The sequence below is a fragment of the Notechis scutatus genome, chromosome 5, assembly GCF_049901735.1.
Source record: "Notechis scutatus isolate UNSWTSFEM ecotype Mainland chromosome 5, rNotScu1.2, whole genome shotgun sequence".
Lineage (NCBI taxonomy): Eukaryota > Metazoa > Chordata > Lepidosauria > Squamata > Elapidae > Notechis > Notechis scutatus.
In genome coordinates this window covers 79,301,778-79,318,244 of record NC_142013.1, presented here as the reverse complement: position 1 = coordinate 79,318,244, position 16,467 = coordinate 79,301,778, and the positions used below count along the sequence as shown (strand labels likewise).

At 38.2% G+C, this 16,467-nt stretch overlaps 1 protein-coding gene across 3 annotated transcripts in view; it reads right to left on the bottom strand.

Annotated features, from left to right (window-relative positions):
- Positions 1–16,467, bottom strand: part of OCA2 (OCA2 melanosomal transmembrane protein) — a 193,017-nt gene that overhangs the window by 96,776 nt on the left and 79,774 nt on the right. For all 3 annotated transcript variants that reach the window (XM_087967115.1, XM_087967114.1, XM_087967116.1), the window contains 4 exons: positions 10,601–10,672; positions 8,988–9,053; positions 6,378–6,434; positions 3,341–3,465 (listed from right to left, as the gene is read on the bottom strand). In XM_087967115.1, the coding sequence (XP_087823241.1) occupies positions 3,341–3,465; positions 6,378–6,434; positions 8,988–9,053; positions 10,601–10,672 (320 nt within the window). The remainder of the gene's footprint in view (positions 1–3,340; positions 3,466–6,377; positions 6,435–8,987; positions 9,054–10,600; positions 10,673–16,467) is intronic.

Sequence of the window (16,467 nt, the reverse complement as noted above, 5' to 3'; positions counted from 1 at the left end):
TGTAATCATATTTTCATACAAGTTTTGTATATATTATGCAATTGACTATGTACCATCAAGTCATTGTCAATTTTTAGCAACCACACAGATATATTTTCTGCATGATTATTTTTATGTAAGTGTATTCTTTTACATTTTTGGTTTTTTGTTTTACCTAATTCATAAAATAATAAATAAAACCCAGGGGGAAATGCAGTTAAAAATGTAATAAAAATGTGACTACCAAAAATAATTTTAGAAAGCCAATTCTATTCTAAAAGAATCAAATAGATTGAGAAAAATTAATTCAGTACTGACAATACAATTAAGCAGAATTGATAAACATTTGTCCACTGGGGTGAACGTTATTTTAACCAAAGGAAAGGGCAAAAAGAGGCAGTTATTAAAACAATGTTCAGCTTACTAGAATATAAAATACATATATTTATACACAATAGAGGTAATTATATAGGTAAAGGTTGTAGTTGTCTAGTTGTATTTGATTCTAGAGGGTGGTTCTCATCTCCATTCTTGGCCGAGGAAACCATCATTGACTGAAGATGTTTTCGTTGGTCATGTGGCCAGCATGGCTATAAGCCAAAGGCACATGGAACACTGTTACATTCTCACAAAAATGGTACCTACTTATCTACTCACATTTGCATGCTTTTGAACTGCTAGGTGGACAGGAGCTTGGGCAGGAATAGAAGTTCACTTCATCACACAGCGCTCAAGTCTTGAACCTGGGCTGACAGCCTAGTTTAAAGGTCTTTAAGCATTGAGAGCTAGACTAAAAGCAACTTCAAGGTTGCTGGAGTATTTCAAAAAACTACATAAACATAACAGCTCAGGAAGATTGCCAGCTGCAATTTTGGCAAAAATTGCCTTGCGGATTCTCTTCCTTCTTTGATTATTTAGAATAGTTTTCATTTTCCAATTCTATATAGAATAGAACAAACAGTAAGATACAATGAAATATTAAGTGAAGAGGGTGAGCTGAACTCTAAACAAGAACTAGAGGAACAAGAAATAGAGATGAACTGGTATTCATATGTGCAAATACATTCTAGATATGATAAAGATCATAGGACAGAAGGATTTTATAATGAATTTACTGAATTAGATGGGATTCTGACAGGTACTGATGAGAAGGTGATTAAAAGATTATATGAATATTTACTTGGAGTTAAATTAGAAGAAGAACAAGTTAAAGAAATAATGATTTTGGATATGGGATAGATTTAGAAAGATGGCAGAAACTATGGTCTCAAAACTATAAAATAACAATGTCAACAGCATATAAAGAGAATTTGTATAAGATGTTTTACAGGTGGCATCTACCCCTGGCAAGGATAGCAAAGATGTTCAAGAATAAATTGGAGAAATGTTGTCATCAGATACCTGGATCATATTATCACATTGGTGGATGTGTGTGGAAGCCAAGTGATACTGGACTAAAATTCATACATGGCTGGAAAATGACAAAACAACATATAGACTTGAAACCAGAAATATTTTTATTGGGTATCTTACCTGAAGGATACAACAAAGAATTGACATATTTGATTTTAAATGTTTTGACAGCAGCTAGAATTGTATTTGCTAAAAACTGGAAAAGTGGGAAAATACCAATAGAAGAGGAGGTGATTATGAAAATAATGGAATGTGCAGAAATGAGTAAATTGACATTAGCAATTAGAGAGCAAGAAGATAAAGAGTATTATAAAATTTGGGATTTATTTTATCAATGGTTAGAAAAGAAAATAGGGAAATAAGATATAATACAATATAAATATGATAAAGATAACAAAAAATAAAGATATCAAAAAGGATGATATAGTCTATAAGTAAAATCCAATAATAATAGTTAATAATAATATAATACAATGTGCATATTTATGTAATATAAATTTTAGTAATGCATTTAGAAGGGAAGGATTGTTGATATTGTGCACAAGAAGATTTGAACCGACCAACATGCTGTACAATGGAAAGAAAGGTTTTATGTTTTGTGTTTATGTTTTTGTGTGTTTATGTTTGTTGTTTAAAAAAAAATATTAAAAAAAGAATAGTTTTCATTTATTCCAGCAGAAAGACATCAGTAGGGTTTGTTTGTTGCATTGTTGTCTCTCAGCACAATATCTTGTTTCACTGTTCCTGAGAAGAATCACAAGTGACTTGAAACAAGGGTTTTTATATTGCTACTCAGAGAGTGAGTGCATACGCTGATCCACTTGGAAATGCTTTTACCCTGTTAAGTACTTTTCTAATATTTTGTGCCAATCACAGATTAATGCTTCCATGAAAGGACCTTTTACAACATCCTATTTCAGAAGTTTCTGCCCTTAGCAAATTTGGCAAAATCAAGACTATAGTACCACGTTATTTTTACTCGCATGGCACACAGATCTATTAATGTGATCATAACTTTAGTCGGCTGAATTAGGAGAAAGATCTCTCTCTTTTTTTTTTAATTAGCCGATAAGTCTTCAGTAATGTTCTTTATAGCTAACTCAGTATAACAAATCTAATTTCAGGAGCAATTATTTTATACAGACAGATTTTAAACTATGTTTACTGGTATGGGAAATGAAAATATAGCCTACTGATCTATTAGATAAGAAAAAACAAGGAAAGTTGTGAAATGTGTTCAGAAAAGTATAAAATGTATGTCTTGGGATGAGATCGGTGCCATTGGTCCATAGCTGTCTTTACTGGACCAAGCCATGTCAGTGGACCTCATTGCAATGGGTTATTAATATAAGTTGTGTTATGATGGTTGCTTATGTTCCTAATTATTAGTGGAATAAATCTCTGAATCGCAAAGTAAGAATTGTTGGTTTGTGTTGTTGTCTTTTGTTTCTTTGACTGCATTTTTCTACAACACTGGTTTTAGCTTTTGCTTAATTATTGACCAATTTTACTACGATTTCTAAAAGTTTGATATATAGATAGATAGATAGATAGATAGATAGATAGATAGATAGATAGATAGATAGATAGATAGATAGATAGATAGATAGATATAAAATAAAGCAAAAGAATAAATGAAATAAAACCAGAAATAGCTGTATATCATCTATCTCAGAATGCTCATTTATTATTGCTCAAGGAAAGAAAAACTGTGGTATGGATATGGAAGAGGGCATGTCAGACTTCGTGCAATTAAAACAAACTCCTTAGTTTCATTATAGGTTCCACTTCTATTTTTATAATGTGCTATTTTACTTCTATTTATATATGATTCATACATAAATGTCTATCTGAACCTTTTAACTCCTTGCCCATAGTAGAAAAAATAAGATATGAATGCAATCAAATACATAATGTACTGCAATACATATGACAATTCAAAAAATACCTTATAGTGACTGGAGTAAAGAGGAGCACTGTAGTAACATTGTCCAGAAAGGCTGATAGAATTGCAGCAAAAAAACAGAGAATGATAATCATGGTCCAGACCTTACCTCGAGAAAGTTTATAAGCCTAATAAAAAGATGCAAAAAAATAGTGAAATAGATGACGATCAACAACATGGTGCAAATTTCAACAGATCAGCTGTTCTTCTCGTGACATACATTAGGGATTCTGTTGGTGTCAAGAGAAGAGTTAAAATTCTAGATCAGAGGCCACCAAATTTGGCAACTTTAAGACTTGTGGACTTCAACTCCCAGAATTCTCCAGCCAGCTATGTTGGCTGAAGAATTCTGGGAGTTGAAATCCACAAGTCTTAAAGTTGCCAAGTTTGGAGACATCTCTTCTAGATACCGTGTTTCTCACAAAATAAGGCCGGGCCTTATTATTTTTTGACCCCCGAAAAAAGCTAGACCATCTTTTGGGGGTGACTTAATTTCCTCCCCCACCTAGAGCGGCCCATACATACTTACCTTGCTGCGAGGCCACTTCTATCGGCCGACAAAAGCTCCCCGAAGGCAGACTCCCCAGCCGCTTCAGGGCGTGGCATGGCTGCCCATGACCCCTCGCCTTTAGGTAGTCTCTTTCAGGCGATGGAAGCTCCCCAAGTGCAGTCACCAGCCACTTCGATCAGCGGTAGAAGCGGCCTTGGGGCGAGCACACACACACACTCTCCTCACCACAAGGCCACTTCTACTGGCCAGTCAAAGTGGCTGGTGACTGCACTTGGGGAGCTTCCATTGCCTGAAAGAGACTGCCTAAAGGTGAGGGGACACGGGCAGCCATGCCATGCCCCAAAGCGGCTGGGGACTCTGCCTTTGGGGAGCTTTCGTCGGCCAATAGAAGTGGCCTTGCGGCGGGGGGAGTGTGTGTGTGTGTGTGTGTGCTTGCCCCAAGGCCGCTTCTACCAGCTGATTGAAGTGGCTGGTGACTGCACTTGGGGAGCTTCCATCACCCAAAACAGACTGCCTAAAGGCGAGGGGACATGGGCAGCCACGCCATGCCCCGAAGCTTCTGGGGACTCTGCCTTCGGGAAGCTTCTATCGGCTATCGGGGTATTCTAGCCTAGGCTATCTGCAGGGCACTCCTAAAGGCAAGTTTTCTCCCCACCCCACCGCGCCCTTCCTCCCCCATTTCTCTTCACCTCGTGTAGTTCTAACGAACGATGTAAGAAATGGCGGGAAAATGCATGGATTAAATAGGCCTAAATTTTGGGGGCGGAGCTTAATTTCACCTCATGCCTAGAAATCATGCTGGGCCTTCCTATTGGTGGAGGCCGTATTGTTGGAGAAACACGGTAGGTATTTTTATATACTTCTTAAACTCTTGTGACTTTACTATATTGTAACCTTCAACTGGGCAAAATACTGCATCAAAAACACTGCATCACTCAGCAAGAGTACCCCACAAGGGCTAATTTACAGAATATTGGGACCCATTATTCCCAAGGGATCGAAATTTGGGGGATGTTTTGTCATTTTGGTGACACTGTGTGGCAGTGACAGCTTCCCACAAGTCAAGGGGAAATAGGAGGGAACTACACATTTTGCCATCCTCTTATTGACAAAATGTGCTTCTCGGAAGCTTTTAAGGAGAAATGAAGAAGTGGAAAAATGGTCCAGTCCTTCTGCGCTCATACTCTACTGGACCCTCATGCATTCCCTCATTTCCTCCCACAGCTGATAGCAGCTGCTTTCCTGCCTGCTGGGAAAGGACGGGGACGAGGGGAAGGACAAGGGGGAAGGGGAGACAAAGGGAAGTGGAAAGGACGAAGGGAGGGAGGAAGGATTTCTGATGCCTACTCCCTGCCAGCTTCCTACAAGAACCTCACTGGGAAGCTGACCAAAAGTAAGAAGTCTCTCCTGCCCCCATTGATTATTTGTCTGCAGTCATTTTGTTTCTCTGTTCAGGTATGGAAATATACTGTAACAATGACCCAATGGCTCATAGGTTACCTAGTTTTTATTACTATACATGCTATTACTCAGCCTGCCTCTAATATCAAAACATCTTTAATTTTTAATATGAAACTTAAAACAACAATGTCATTGACATATTTCTCCATGTACCTGTTGTTGCTTTTAAGAAATTAAGGCCTGTGGGAAATTGCAATGCTACATGGGAATCAATGTCTACCTAATCAATGTCCCTTGGTTACCACTGTAAAATTCAAGATTTCTATCAGAAGACCTTATGGGCAAAAAGTAAATATTATCAAAGTTTAAATATAAGTGCATTTCAAAATTGTTCACAGTAGTCTAATATGGATCCAATAGGAAACAATTATTTGTCAGTTAGAACAAAGGCTTTGAGTAATGTACTTCCGCTGATTTTCTTTTCATTTAACAGACAATTTGGCTTCTGATTTCGATTAACAACAAAGTTTCAGTGATAAATCCTGAATCATATTTATAATTATAATTAAAACTAGCTAATAATAACCATTGTTTAAAGCAGACTTATTTCAGATACACAAGAGAAGAGACTATATGTAGCTTGGGGCTGAACTGCAACATTTTTTATGTTTTATGAGCTTGCTTGTTACTTAAAAAACATTTCATTACCCAGCTAGGTAACATCATCAGTGCTAATGAATGTACAGTTTCCTCCCTGTTTATTTCCAGTCATTTGCAAACAGATATGTAACCCAGCTATATATAGTAGTAGATATCCAATATTTAACATCACCTCATGGATGAAGCTACTCTCTCAATCTTATTGAAGTTGTGCAATGTAAGTGCTGTTAACTGCAATAAAGATTAAGAATGTGTCCTAAATCTTTGTCAAGTCTTCTGAAATAGTACCTCTAAATTTCATCAAATTGGTTAAGATCTTTACAAAACAAAGCTAGCATTTTTGTAAAGACAGTCAGCATTACTCAGAGCAAAACTGAAACAATTGAACCGAGAATGATTCAAGCACACTTTTCAGTGTAAAGTACACAGAAAGTATTTGTAACTACTTAACATTAAAAACAGACTCACCTTTACTGCACAGTAATCAAAAAACCCAGTTTCCGAGAAGATAGCAACCAAAAGCATCTATAAAGACAGAAATATTTTGAAAGAGCTGTGCTGCTATGTTTGAATGTGTTTTACATAGGTAAATATGACTCTTTTGGAGAATCTTTCAGATGAAATTGAATATGTTATTTTCCTTTAGTGAACTAATGTCATTAAATGAATTTCAGTGCAAATTCTTTTTCAGAGTTGAAAACAATTGTTTGGGGGATTCTTTTTTTTAGAGTGGATAGGAACGTGCATGACTTCAGTGACTGATCTTCAAACATATGAATGGTCACAAAGCAAGTAGATTATTCCTAAACCTTTCTTTTGAAAGTATTTCAGTTTTGGATAAACCCAATATTAATACAGGTTTGAATCATTCCCTTGCAAGTTAAAAGGAAAATTGCTAGCCATTGGGAGGCAGAAGCTGTACCTTTGGGATTAATGCTATATCCTTGCAACTTGGTAGTACTCTACCAGTGATATTTATTTCCTTAATATTTCAACACTTCTGTGTAGCCAGTTATGTGTGCCTTCTGCCCTTTGCCTCACCCAAATGCACAAATGAACATTTTCAGGAAAACAGCACATAGAAGGAGGACTCAGTTAGTACCGTATTTGCCGGCGTATAAGGCGACCGGCGTATAAGGCGACCCCCACCACCACCAGAAACGCCCTCAGAAATCCCGGGGCTGCAGCGGCAGGGGCGGAGTGCCAGGGCCGTGGGAAGAGCAGGAAGGCTGCAGCCTCGGGCGGAGCGAGGCGGCGGGATGAAGCGGAGCGGCGCAGGGGATCCGGGAAGCCAGGCGCCTTCGCTGCGTCCAACAAGCATCCGAAAGCCGGCAGTGGATATACCGGCGTATAAGGCGACCCCCCACTTGGAGGCATGTTTTTCGGGGCAAAAAGTCGTCTTATACGCCGGCAAATACGGTAAATGTTTCAGTATTACTATAAAACTCAGATGCTCAACCTCATTTCCATAAGTTCCATTACGGGGTGAGCTGGGGCCTCCCCGCCACAGACCCATCAAATTGGCAGAAGGCTATGGGCAGTCTGAGTCCCAATTTCTCTACTACCTCTGGGCTAACTACACTCCTGCTGTAACCCAAAGCCAATAGGGCTAACATCCTCCCCTGGGTGCCCAATGAGGGCACCACTAACTCCACCGGGATGGTCACAGGGACCACATTCAATTTATCAGAGAGTCATTGTCAGAGTCTACATATACATTTGAGTGTGTCTCACTCCCGCTTTATCTAGCACTCCAGGGTGAAAATGCTGCTGATTCCCTATTTATATCCTCATAGGGGACTACTATGGAACTGTGTTTTATGCAGAAAAGTATAACCATTTGTTGATATTTTTTTTCCACTTCAGTTAATGGAGATATTTTTCAAAGCAGATTTATTTGTTTACGCATAATAATTAACCCTAATGAGAAATACCACCAGGCCAAAGTCAAGAAATTTAGAAGCTATAAGCATGTAAAGCAAAATCTTGTACTCACAGCATGCGTTCTCATCTACAGTATACAGTGAAAGAATGAAGATTGCTCTTTCTCATCAACTAGCTCAGAAACATCCCCCCTTGAACTGATCCAAACTGAGTAAAGTTCTAGGGGTATGTGTGTGGTGTGTGTATACACACACACACACACACACACACACATATACCTTGGATCTTTTTATTTATTTATTTTATTTTTTATTTATTTGATTTGCCAATTGTTTACAAGATAATAAGTATAAGTGCATACATAGTTGTGAATACATGAAATGGGTACATAGAAGAAAAATAAAAGAAGAATAAGAGAAACAATAGGACAGGGACGGTAGGCACGTTGGTGTGCTTATGCACGCCCCTACAGACCTCTTAGGAAAGGGGTGAGGTCAATAGTAGACAGTCTAAGGTTAAAGTTTTTGGGGTTTGGGAAGAGACTACAGAGTCGGGTAGAGTATTCCAGACATTGACCACTCTATTGCTGAAGTCGTATTTCCTGCAATCAAGTTTGGTGCGGTTAACTTTGAGTTTGTATCTATTGTGTGCTCTTGTGTTGTTATGGTTGAAGCTGAAGTATTCATTGACAGGTAGGACATTGCAGTGTATGATTTTATATACCATGCTTAAGTCAGACCAGAGCCATGTGCTTAGAAATCAAGCCCTTGAGAAGAGCAGTTGCCTATTCTTTCCCATCCAGATTCAGGGAGAGGATTGGAAAGAGACAGCAGTTCTTCACCTAAGACCAGGTGGTAACAGTTTAACCACTTGCCCCAGGTAAGACATTTTCTCTCAGGGAGATAACAGCACCAAGATACCTTGGAAAAGGGGTGACCTGAAAAAGCCTGAAGGGATTGAAGACCCAGGCAGTGGCTGGCAGGCTAGTGGTACATACTTGTGACCAGTTCCTTGCCATATTTGGGGTGCATTCATTCTTAACATGTTAAGTCCAAACAGTTTTTAAAAGGAACTAATGCTGAAACTCTTCCTGCCCAACCATACATATGAATGATAGTAACCTGAAAGGTTTATATATAGTATTTTTTAAAAAAAAATCAGATCTTTTAAAGTGTCATGAAAATGTTTAGTTACCATTCCAAACAATAGTGCCAGAGTTTCATAATCAATCCATGCCACTACTTTGATCAAGCTCGGCTTCTGCAATTAAAGAGTATAATTATCACTGAATCACATTGATCTTTTTATCTAGTCATTGAATCTTGGAAATTCAAATTCTTTTTTAAAAAACAATTTCTTAAAGAAAATGACTCAATATTTTTGCAAGGAACCCAGATCTGAAACCTCTTTGTATTAGCAAAGGTAAAATGGAGAGGGATTTACAGTATTTATAACAATATTGATCATATATTAAAATAAATGAAAATAAATGAAAATTATATAAGTATGTGCCTTCATTTTACCGACAAAAATACTTAGGAGCATTTGAAAGAATGTAGAGAGAAAACAGTTGAAAAAAACTAAAACAATAAGGACAAAAAGGCAATTTTTTAAAGCAGCATTTTTCAAAATATCTGCAGTGATATACTGCTAAATGAACATCTGGACAATATGTGGATCGTATAAGGAAGAAATATTTTTCAGTCTGCAAAATTGGGGTTATTTGTTTTTGGCACCCCCTTCGTTTTTAAAGACTTTCTTGAAATTCAATTTCGAGCCACCTTCTCAAAAAAAGTAAGTGTTTATTACTTTGATCAACCATTTTTCAACCAATGATCCATTTTTTTGGAAACAAACCGAGTGACAATGAAAGCTGGGAATTGGGGGTTGCAGCAATGAGCAATGAGCTCTGCCCTAGTCAGCCAACTGGCAACCACTTGTGCCTGGCAGCCAAATGGAACTCTATGATAGATAATTTGTACATTTCCAGGGACCACCAGAGGTTCCCAAGTCACATTTTGATAATTCCTGTTGTAAAATTGTCTGGGCATTATGGAAACTAAGAATGAATGAGCTGTAAGGATGAGAAAACAATGCCAGCAGAAAATAATCACTAGTCATTCATGAGTGAACATCCAAATATAACACTTTTTTTTTTTTCCTTATCAGAAAAGGCTATGTGTAATTTCCCCCTCATTTAAAAATGCAAGCAATGTTTTGGTTTTTTGTTTTGTGTTATGATATCATGAAGCAAGTTTCAATCTTTGGGCATCATGGTGGTTAGCCATGGATGCCTCCTCAAATAACGGTTTTGATGTTTTAACAAATGAGAACCAGCTGTATCTCTGGCAATCTCAGCAACGGGCTTTACTGTATTGTTTGCTGAGCCTTATCAAGAGATTTGCTGTGAAGAAAGGAGAGCTGAACTAAGGCTATGAGCACAGAGAACATGGAAATGAAACAAAGTTACGGCTAAGGGTAGAGCAGCTGAATCCTAAAAATCAGCAAATTACTCTTTCAGCACCATTAATATGTGTGACCTATATCTTCAAACTAGATGAGAATGCATTTTGAAATTGATTCTGCCTTTTCCCATTGTACATATAACATTATTTCCATGGTTCCCATCCTTGTTGACATGTTTCCTTATGTATCTTTTTACAGTGTTGTGTCCCTACTAAACTGGGAGTTTAACTACAGATGCCTTCTTTAGGCAAAGACACAAACTATTCATGGCACAGCAAAGTTAAACCAAAATCCGTACCCAAGAGTTCTGAGTAATACAGATAGGAGAGCTTGCTACTTACATCACCAATTGTAGCTAAGGCAGCCAAGGCAGCCAAAGATCCCAACATTGCAGCTAATGTCCTGTGGACAATCTGTAGAAAAGTAATGGGCAATTCTGTAACAGAGTCCTTTGCAAAATTAAAATTCAGTTGTTGAAACATTGCATCTCCACAGTCTTTCTCCAATAGGTCTTCAGTGTGATACAAAGATCTACTCACAATCACACAGCAGATTGCTTAGAGACACACTTATTGTATACAGATTGACTCCTGCTTAACTGTACAGGTAAATCAGGCCATTAAATGGCAATACATCCTTCTTTTTCTGAGTTTACAGGAAAATGCAGGATTTAACTGTAGAAAGTCAGCACCCTCTCCCTTCCCCAAGAAGAATGAAATATTTTAAGGAATATTAAAAAGGCAGAATATTATATTTCCCTAAATGAGAAATGGAGAAACATGTTTTTTAGAGGCAGGAAGCAGCCTCAATCTCCCTGCCCCCAAGCAGAAACTGAGGAGGCAGCTTTTAGAAATGCAGTTTGGTAATGCATTCAAGACAGGGTATTTTGAAACTCCCTGCAGCAAAGTCTGAACCAAGGCAGAATGTTAGGATTAGAAACATCCCCCTCACTCAAGATCCAAAACAGGATGAAAGCCATTAGGCCACAATATGAATTGCCCAACACACTTTCAGAACACAAGACCCTTTATTGCACCATCCCAGAGTAGTCCAAACCACAACTGGGAGCTCAGATAAACAGTAAGCCAGAAGCTGACCAGATTGGTTCAGACAAGCACTTAGGATTTGCATTTCCGCTTTTGCCTATAGAGCCAGATATGACCCCTACATAACCCTTACACAACCCACTAGGAATCTGACAACAGCTAATAGAATATTAAAGGACATGTTTTTGCAGAGGAACAGGAAGCTCAAATACAAAGCCAAAAGAATGCCTCACTCTCAACTCCATTTTGTCAGCTGCCCAGAACCACAAACCCATGTGGTTCTGCTTCATCAATAAACCATCTTTCTAATTAGCCTCCATGTTTCCATGTGGAAACTGAATCAGATGGATGTTTCTTCCTACCTAATCATGCACAGTCAGGTTCAAATCTGATTTCAGTTGCTCATTGCAACAGCTAGATAGTCTTTACATAAACATTTCTACCAAGAAAACAAATTTTTTCATGGAATTGTTATATAAGGGATGTCACCTTTTATAAATATTTTAAAATAATGGAGCAAGGTATAAAATCTTAGTAAAAATCTCTGTGGTGACTTGCTTAATGCATCCTTCAGATTTGGCCTCCAAACTGAATTGGTGATCTACCATTAAAGGGAGTAATACCATTAAACAAAATGCAACAACAAAAGATTTTATATAATTGAATTTCTCTGTTATTATTGAACTCTGTTCACATGAAAGGCAGGATATAAATAAATAAGTAAATTAAATAAAAATATTATCTAGCAAAATATTATTCAGAAGAAACTATTTCACAAAATCTATTTACAGCAAGCAGTACTAGAACATGTTTGGATATCCAGAAAACAATAAAACAACCTTTGTAATTCTCTCCCTTTATTTCTGTTTCAATGGGGGAGAGAGTAAAAGAAAAGGATTTTTTAATGCACTTATTACCACTGGAATGGAAATTTTAGAATTACTACATTTTTTTTATTTGATTTGTCAATCGCTTACAAGATACAGGTATAAGAATAAATATAGTTTTGAATACACGAGATAGATACTTATAAGAAAAATAAAAAACAATAGGACAGGGATGGTAGGCACGATTGGTGCGCTTATGCACGCCCCCTACAGGCCTCTTAGGAAGGGGATGAGGTCAATAGTAGACAGTCTAAAATTAAAGTTTTTGGGGTTTGGGGAAGAAACCACAGAATCAGGTAGAGTATTTCAAACACTGAGCACTCTGTTGCTGAAGTCATATTTTCTGCAGTCAAGTTTGGTGCGGTTAACCTGGAGTTTGTATCTATTGTGTATTGTGTATTGTATCTATATCTATTATTGCAATCAACAAGAGAGAGATTAATAATACACATCACATCAACTCTTGATTAGCACATCAATTCTGCACATTTTGATTCCTGGTTGCCAGATATTGCCAAATATATGAATGGCTAATGAGAGCTAAACCATGCTACATAGCTGCTGATGAATGTGCTAGATACCATCCCAACAGCATACATTCTTCATCTGTCTGAATAAGTAACATATGTCCATAATTATTCTCCCCAGGGATAAGGGGACACTTTATAACAGAAGGTTAAATGCTTACTTATATATCTGCTTTGGTTATAGAACAGGCAAGAATATCCATGCAAATTTAACACACTTTGGGAAGGAGATGTATAACTAGCTACATACCTTCTTGAGGCACAGCTAGAATCAAATGAAACACATAAATAGTTTCCATGCACTTTGTTTTTACTTCATTACAAGCAAAGAAAGGATCCTTGCCAGAACAACTACAAGAATGTATCTTTCTGCTCAGGGGTGGGATTCAAATTTTTTAACAAACGGTTCTGTGGGCGTGGCTTAGTTGGTGGGCTTGGCTTGGGGGTCATGTGACTGGGTGGACATGGCTTGGTGGTTGTTAGATCTGGAGGAGTGGGCGCAATAACGGAGACAAGGCATCGGTAGTGACACAACTCTTTAATAGTGACTTCAGAACAGAGCAACAAACTTGGGCAGCAGCAGCTCTTTTATAGAGCTGGCTGCTGCCGCAATAACCAATGAGAACGAGTTTAACCGCACTTAGTCTTCCAATCCGGGATGGCCGCTGTCAGCCAATCGGGTTAGCCGAAGGCAGCCAATCATGATTGCTTACTTGCGGACCAATCCGAACTGCAGGTTTACGAGCCTGCAGTTGGAGCGAAGCTCGAAGAGTTTTTAATAATGAGTTTATTTAGTTAGTTCGTAACAGTGGTCATGTTATTGGCTGGGCGTGACCAACTCAACATCACTCACATCAAGGCACGCATCTCCTCGCCTGGCCTCTCATGACTGTGGGGATGCTGCAACAGTCGTAAGTGTGAAAAAGGGTCATAAGTCACTTTTTTCAGTGCCATTGTAACTTTGAATGGTCACTCCACACAGGCAAAGTGCCAGCAAAGGAGGGGGGGAAAAAACTCCAGAGAAGTTCCAGAGACAGGAAGTCTAGTCCTGCCTAGAATGTAATAAGGGTTAACAAAGAGGCAGTTTCTGTAAGCAACACCAGAATATTTCCGTCCTGCCTTCCTTACAGGATTAGGCCAGTAATTTCTTCTAACAACCAGAGGTCTGAACTGGTTAGAATGTTAACAACTGGTTCCAGCGAATAGGTGCGAACTGGTAGAATCCCACCCCTGTTTCTGCTCCAGGATGACTGAAATGAAAACCACACACCTGCTCCATGCAACATAGAAAAATAACCCCCACTGTCACAAATGTGAGCTTATTGTCACTAATGTGAGGTTATTTTCTAAGGATCCCAGACCAGTTATTGGTTTATTTGGGAAGGAAGGAGAGAAATCCTCCTTCTAGATGCCATGTTTCTATTAAGGCTTTTCTTTTCTCTCCTATAATTAGTTAAATATGTGAGAAATAAAGAGATTTTCACACCACCACTGTTTTCATTTCCCAACTCTCAAAAGCCATTTGAAGGCAAGCTGTGATCGTCTTCACTTCTTAGAGACCTAATAAGCAACTGAAAATTATTACTTTATGCTGAGTTCCACAACTGCAAAACTTGCTTTATGTCTCATTCTACGTAAAAGGGAAAGAAAGAAAAGGTTTTTAAAAACATCAATAATATGGCAATTTGTAAGGTCCTTCTTGCTTCCCTGGACTCCCCTAAAACTATACGTAAGGAAATAGTTAAAGATTTAGATAATTTGGCCAAATTGCAGTTATCGCTATTGGGACATATTTCGACAGTAAAAATGAATATTTTGCCAAAACTGTTGTTCCTGTTTCAGACAGTGCCAGTCAAGTTGGAAAAGTACTTTTTTGTAGAATTAAACAAATGTATACCTAAATTTATATGGCAGAGGAAAAAATCCAGAGTGAAATATAAACTATTACAGGATGCCAAGAATAAAGGAGGATTTGGCCTTCCAGATTTTGAATTATATTATGATGCTGCTATAGTAAACTGGCTTAAGGATTGGGTTAAATTAGAAAATAGAAGGTTATTAGTATTAGAAGGTTTTTATCTCCAACTTGGCTGGCACGCCTTCATGTGGGATGGAAAATCTAAACAACATTCATATTTCCAAAGGCACCATGTAAGAAATGTGTTGTTCAATATCTGGGGAAAGATTAAAAAAAACCACTACCCAAAGGTTCTATTGTGGCTATATCTACATTGGAAGCAGTCACATATCCAAGTCTATTGGATTATGAAAATATTGTCAGGTATAAAGATTTACTATATGACACTGAAGAGCTTAAAAATAGGAACCAAATACAAATTCAAGGAAAGTAGATAGCATGGTGGCCCTTTGCACAAATACAAACCCATTATAAAAAAGATAGAGAACAATTTGGCTTTAATATGATCCCACAAGAATTAGATAAAATATGGCTAGGAGAGGAAAAGAAAACAATTAGTAAAACATATAAATATCTTTTGGATTACAAATTAAAAGAAGAAATAGTCACAGAATCTATGATAATTTGGGCTAAAAACGTGGGTCATAGTATTGAATTAGATAAGTGGGAACACATCTGGCAAACAAATTACAAATTAACCATGTCAGTCTCGTATAAAGAAAATTTATATAAAATGGTTCATCGCTGGCACCTCAGCCAAGATGAATTCTGAAACAGTGAATAGGGTTTTGTGAAGAAATAACAGTGGCTCAAGCATGACCTTCTCTTTTTACCAGGGATCCCCACCCCCACCCCCCCAAGTCTGTGGATTGGCACTGGGCTTCAGCATGCCAGAAACTGGACCAAGCAAACAAGCAAAGTCCCATCCGCAGGATGTAGGCAGCATGCAAAACTACACCCCTCCAGTCTGTGGAAAAAACTCTTTCCTCGGAACCAGTCCCTTGTGCCCAAAAGGTTGGGGACTGCTGCCTTATACATAGGGATCCTCACAAACCTCATCAGACAGCCTTTCATTCTCCAAAATGCTTTTCTATACCTAATTAAAGTGTCAAGATGTTATTTACTCAGCAATCAGTTGACATAAAAATCTTCAGAGGTTTTTTTTCCTGATGAGGAAGAGGTAAGTCCAGGAGTGGGATTCTACCAGTTCGCACCTATTCGCTAGAACCGGTTGTTAACATTCTAAGCAGTTCAGAGAACCGGTTGTTAGAAGAAATTACTGGCCTAATCCTGTAAGGAGGGCAGGAAGGAAACATTCTGGTGTTGCTTACAGAAACTGCCTCTCCGTTAACCCTTATTTCATTCTTGGCAGGACTAGACTTCCTGTCTCAGGAATGTCTCTGGAGTTTTTTCCCCCTCCTTTGCTGGCACTTTGCTTGTGTGGAGAGACCATTCAAAGTTACAATGGCACTGAAAAAAGTGACTTATGACCCTTTTTCACACTTACAACTGTTGCAGCATCCCCACAGTCATGAGAGGCCAGGAGAGGAGATGCGTGCCTCGATGTGAGTGATATTGAGTTGGCCACGCCCAGCCAGTAACATGACCACCAAGCCATGTCCACCCAGTCACATGACCACCAAGCCACACCCACCAACTAAACCATGCCCACAGAACCAGTTGTTAAAAAATGTGAATCCCACCCCTGGGTAAGTCTTATCTAAAATATCATAAGTCACATACAGAGTTAAATATCAGGTCAGATTTTACATTTCTAATCACATTCTTTTTCTTTTCTGCTTTTTATATGCCATCAATGTGTAACATTTT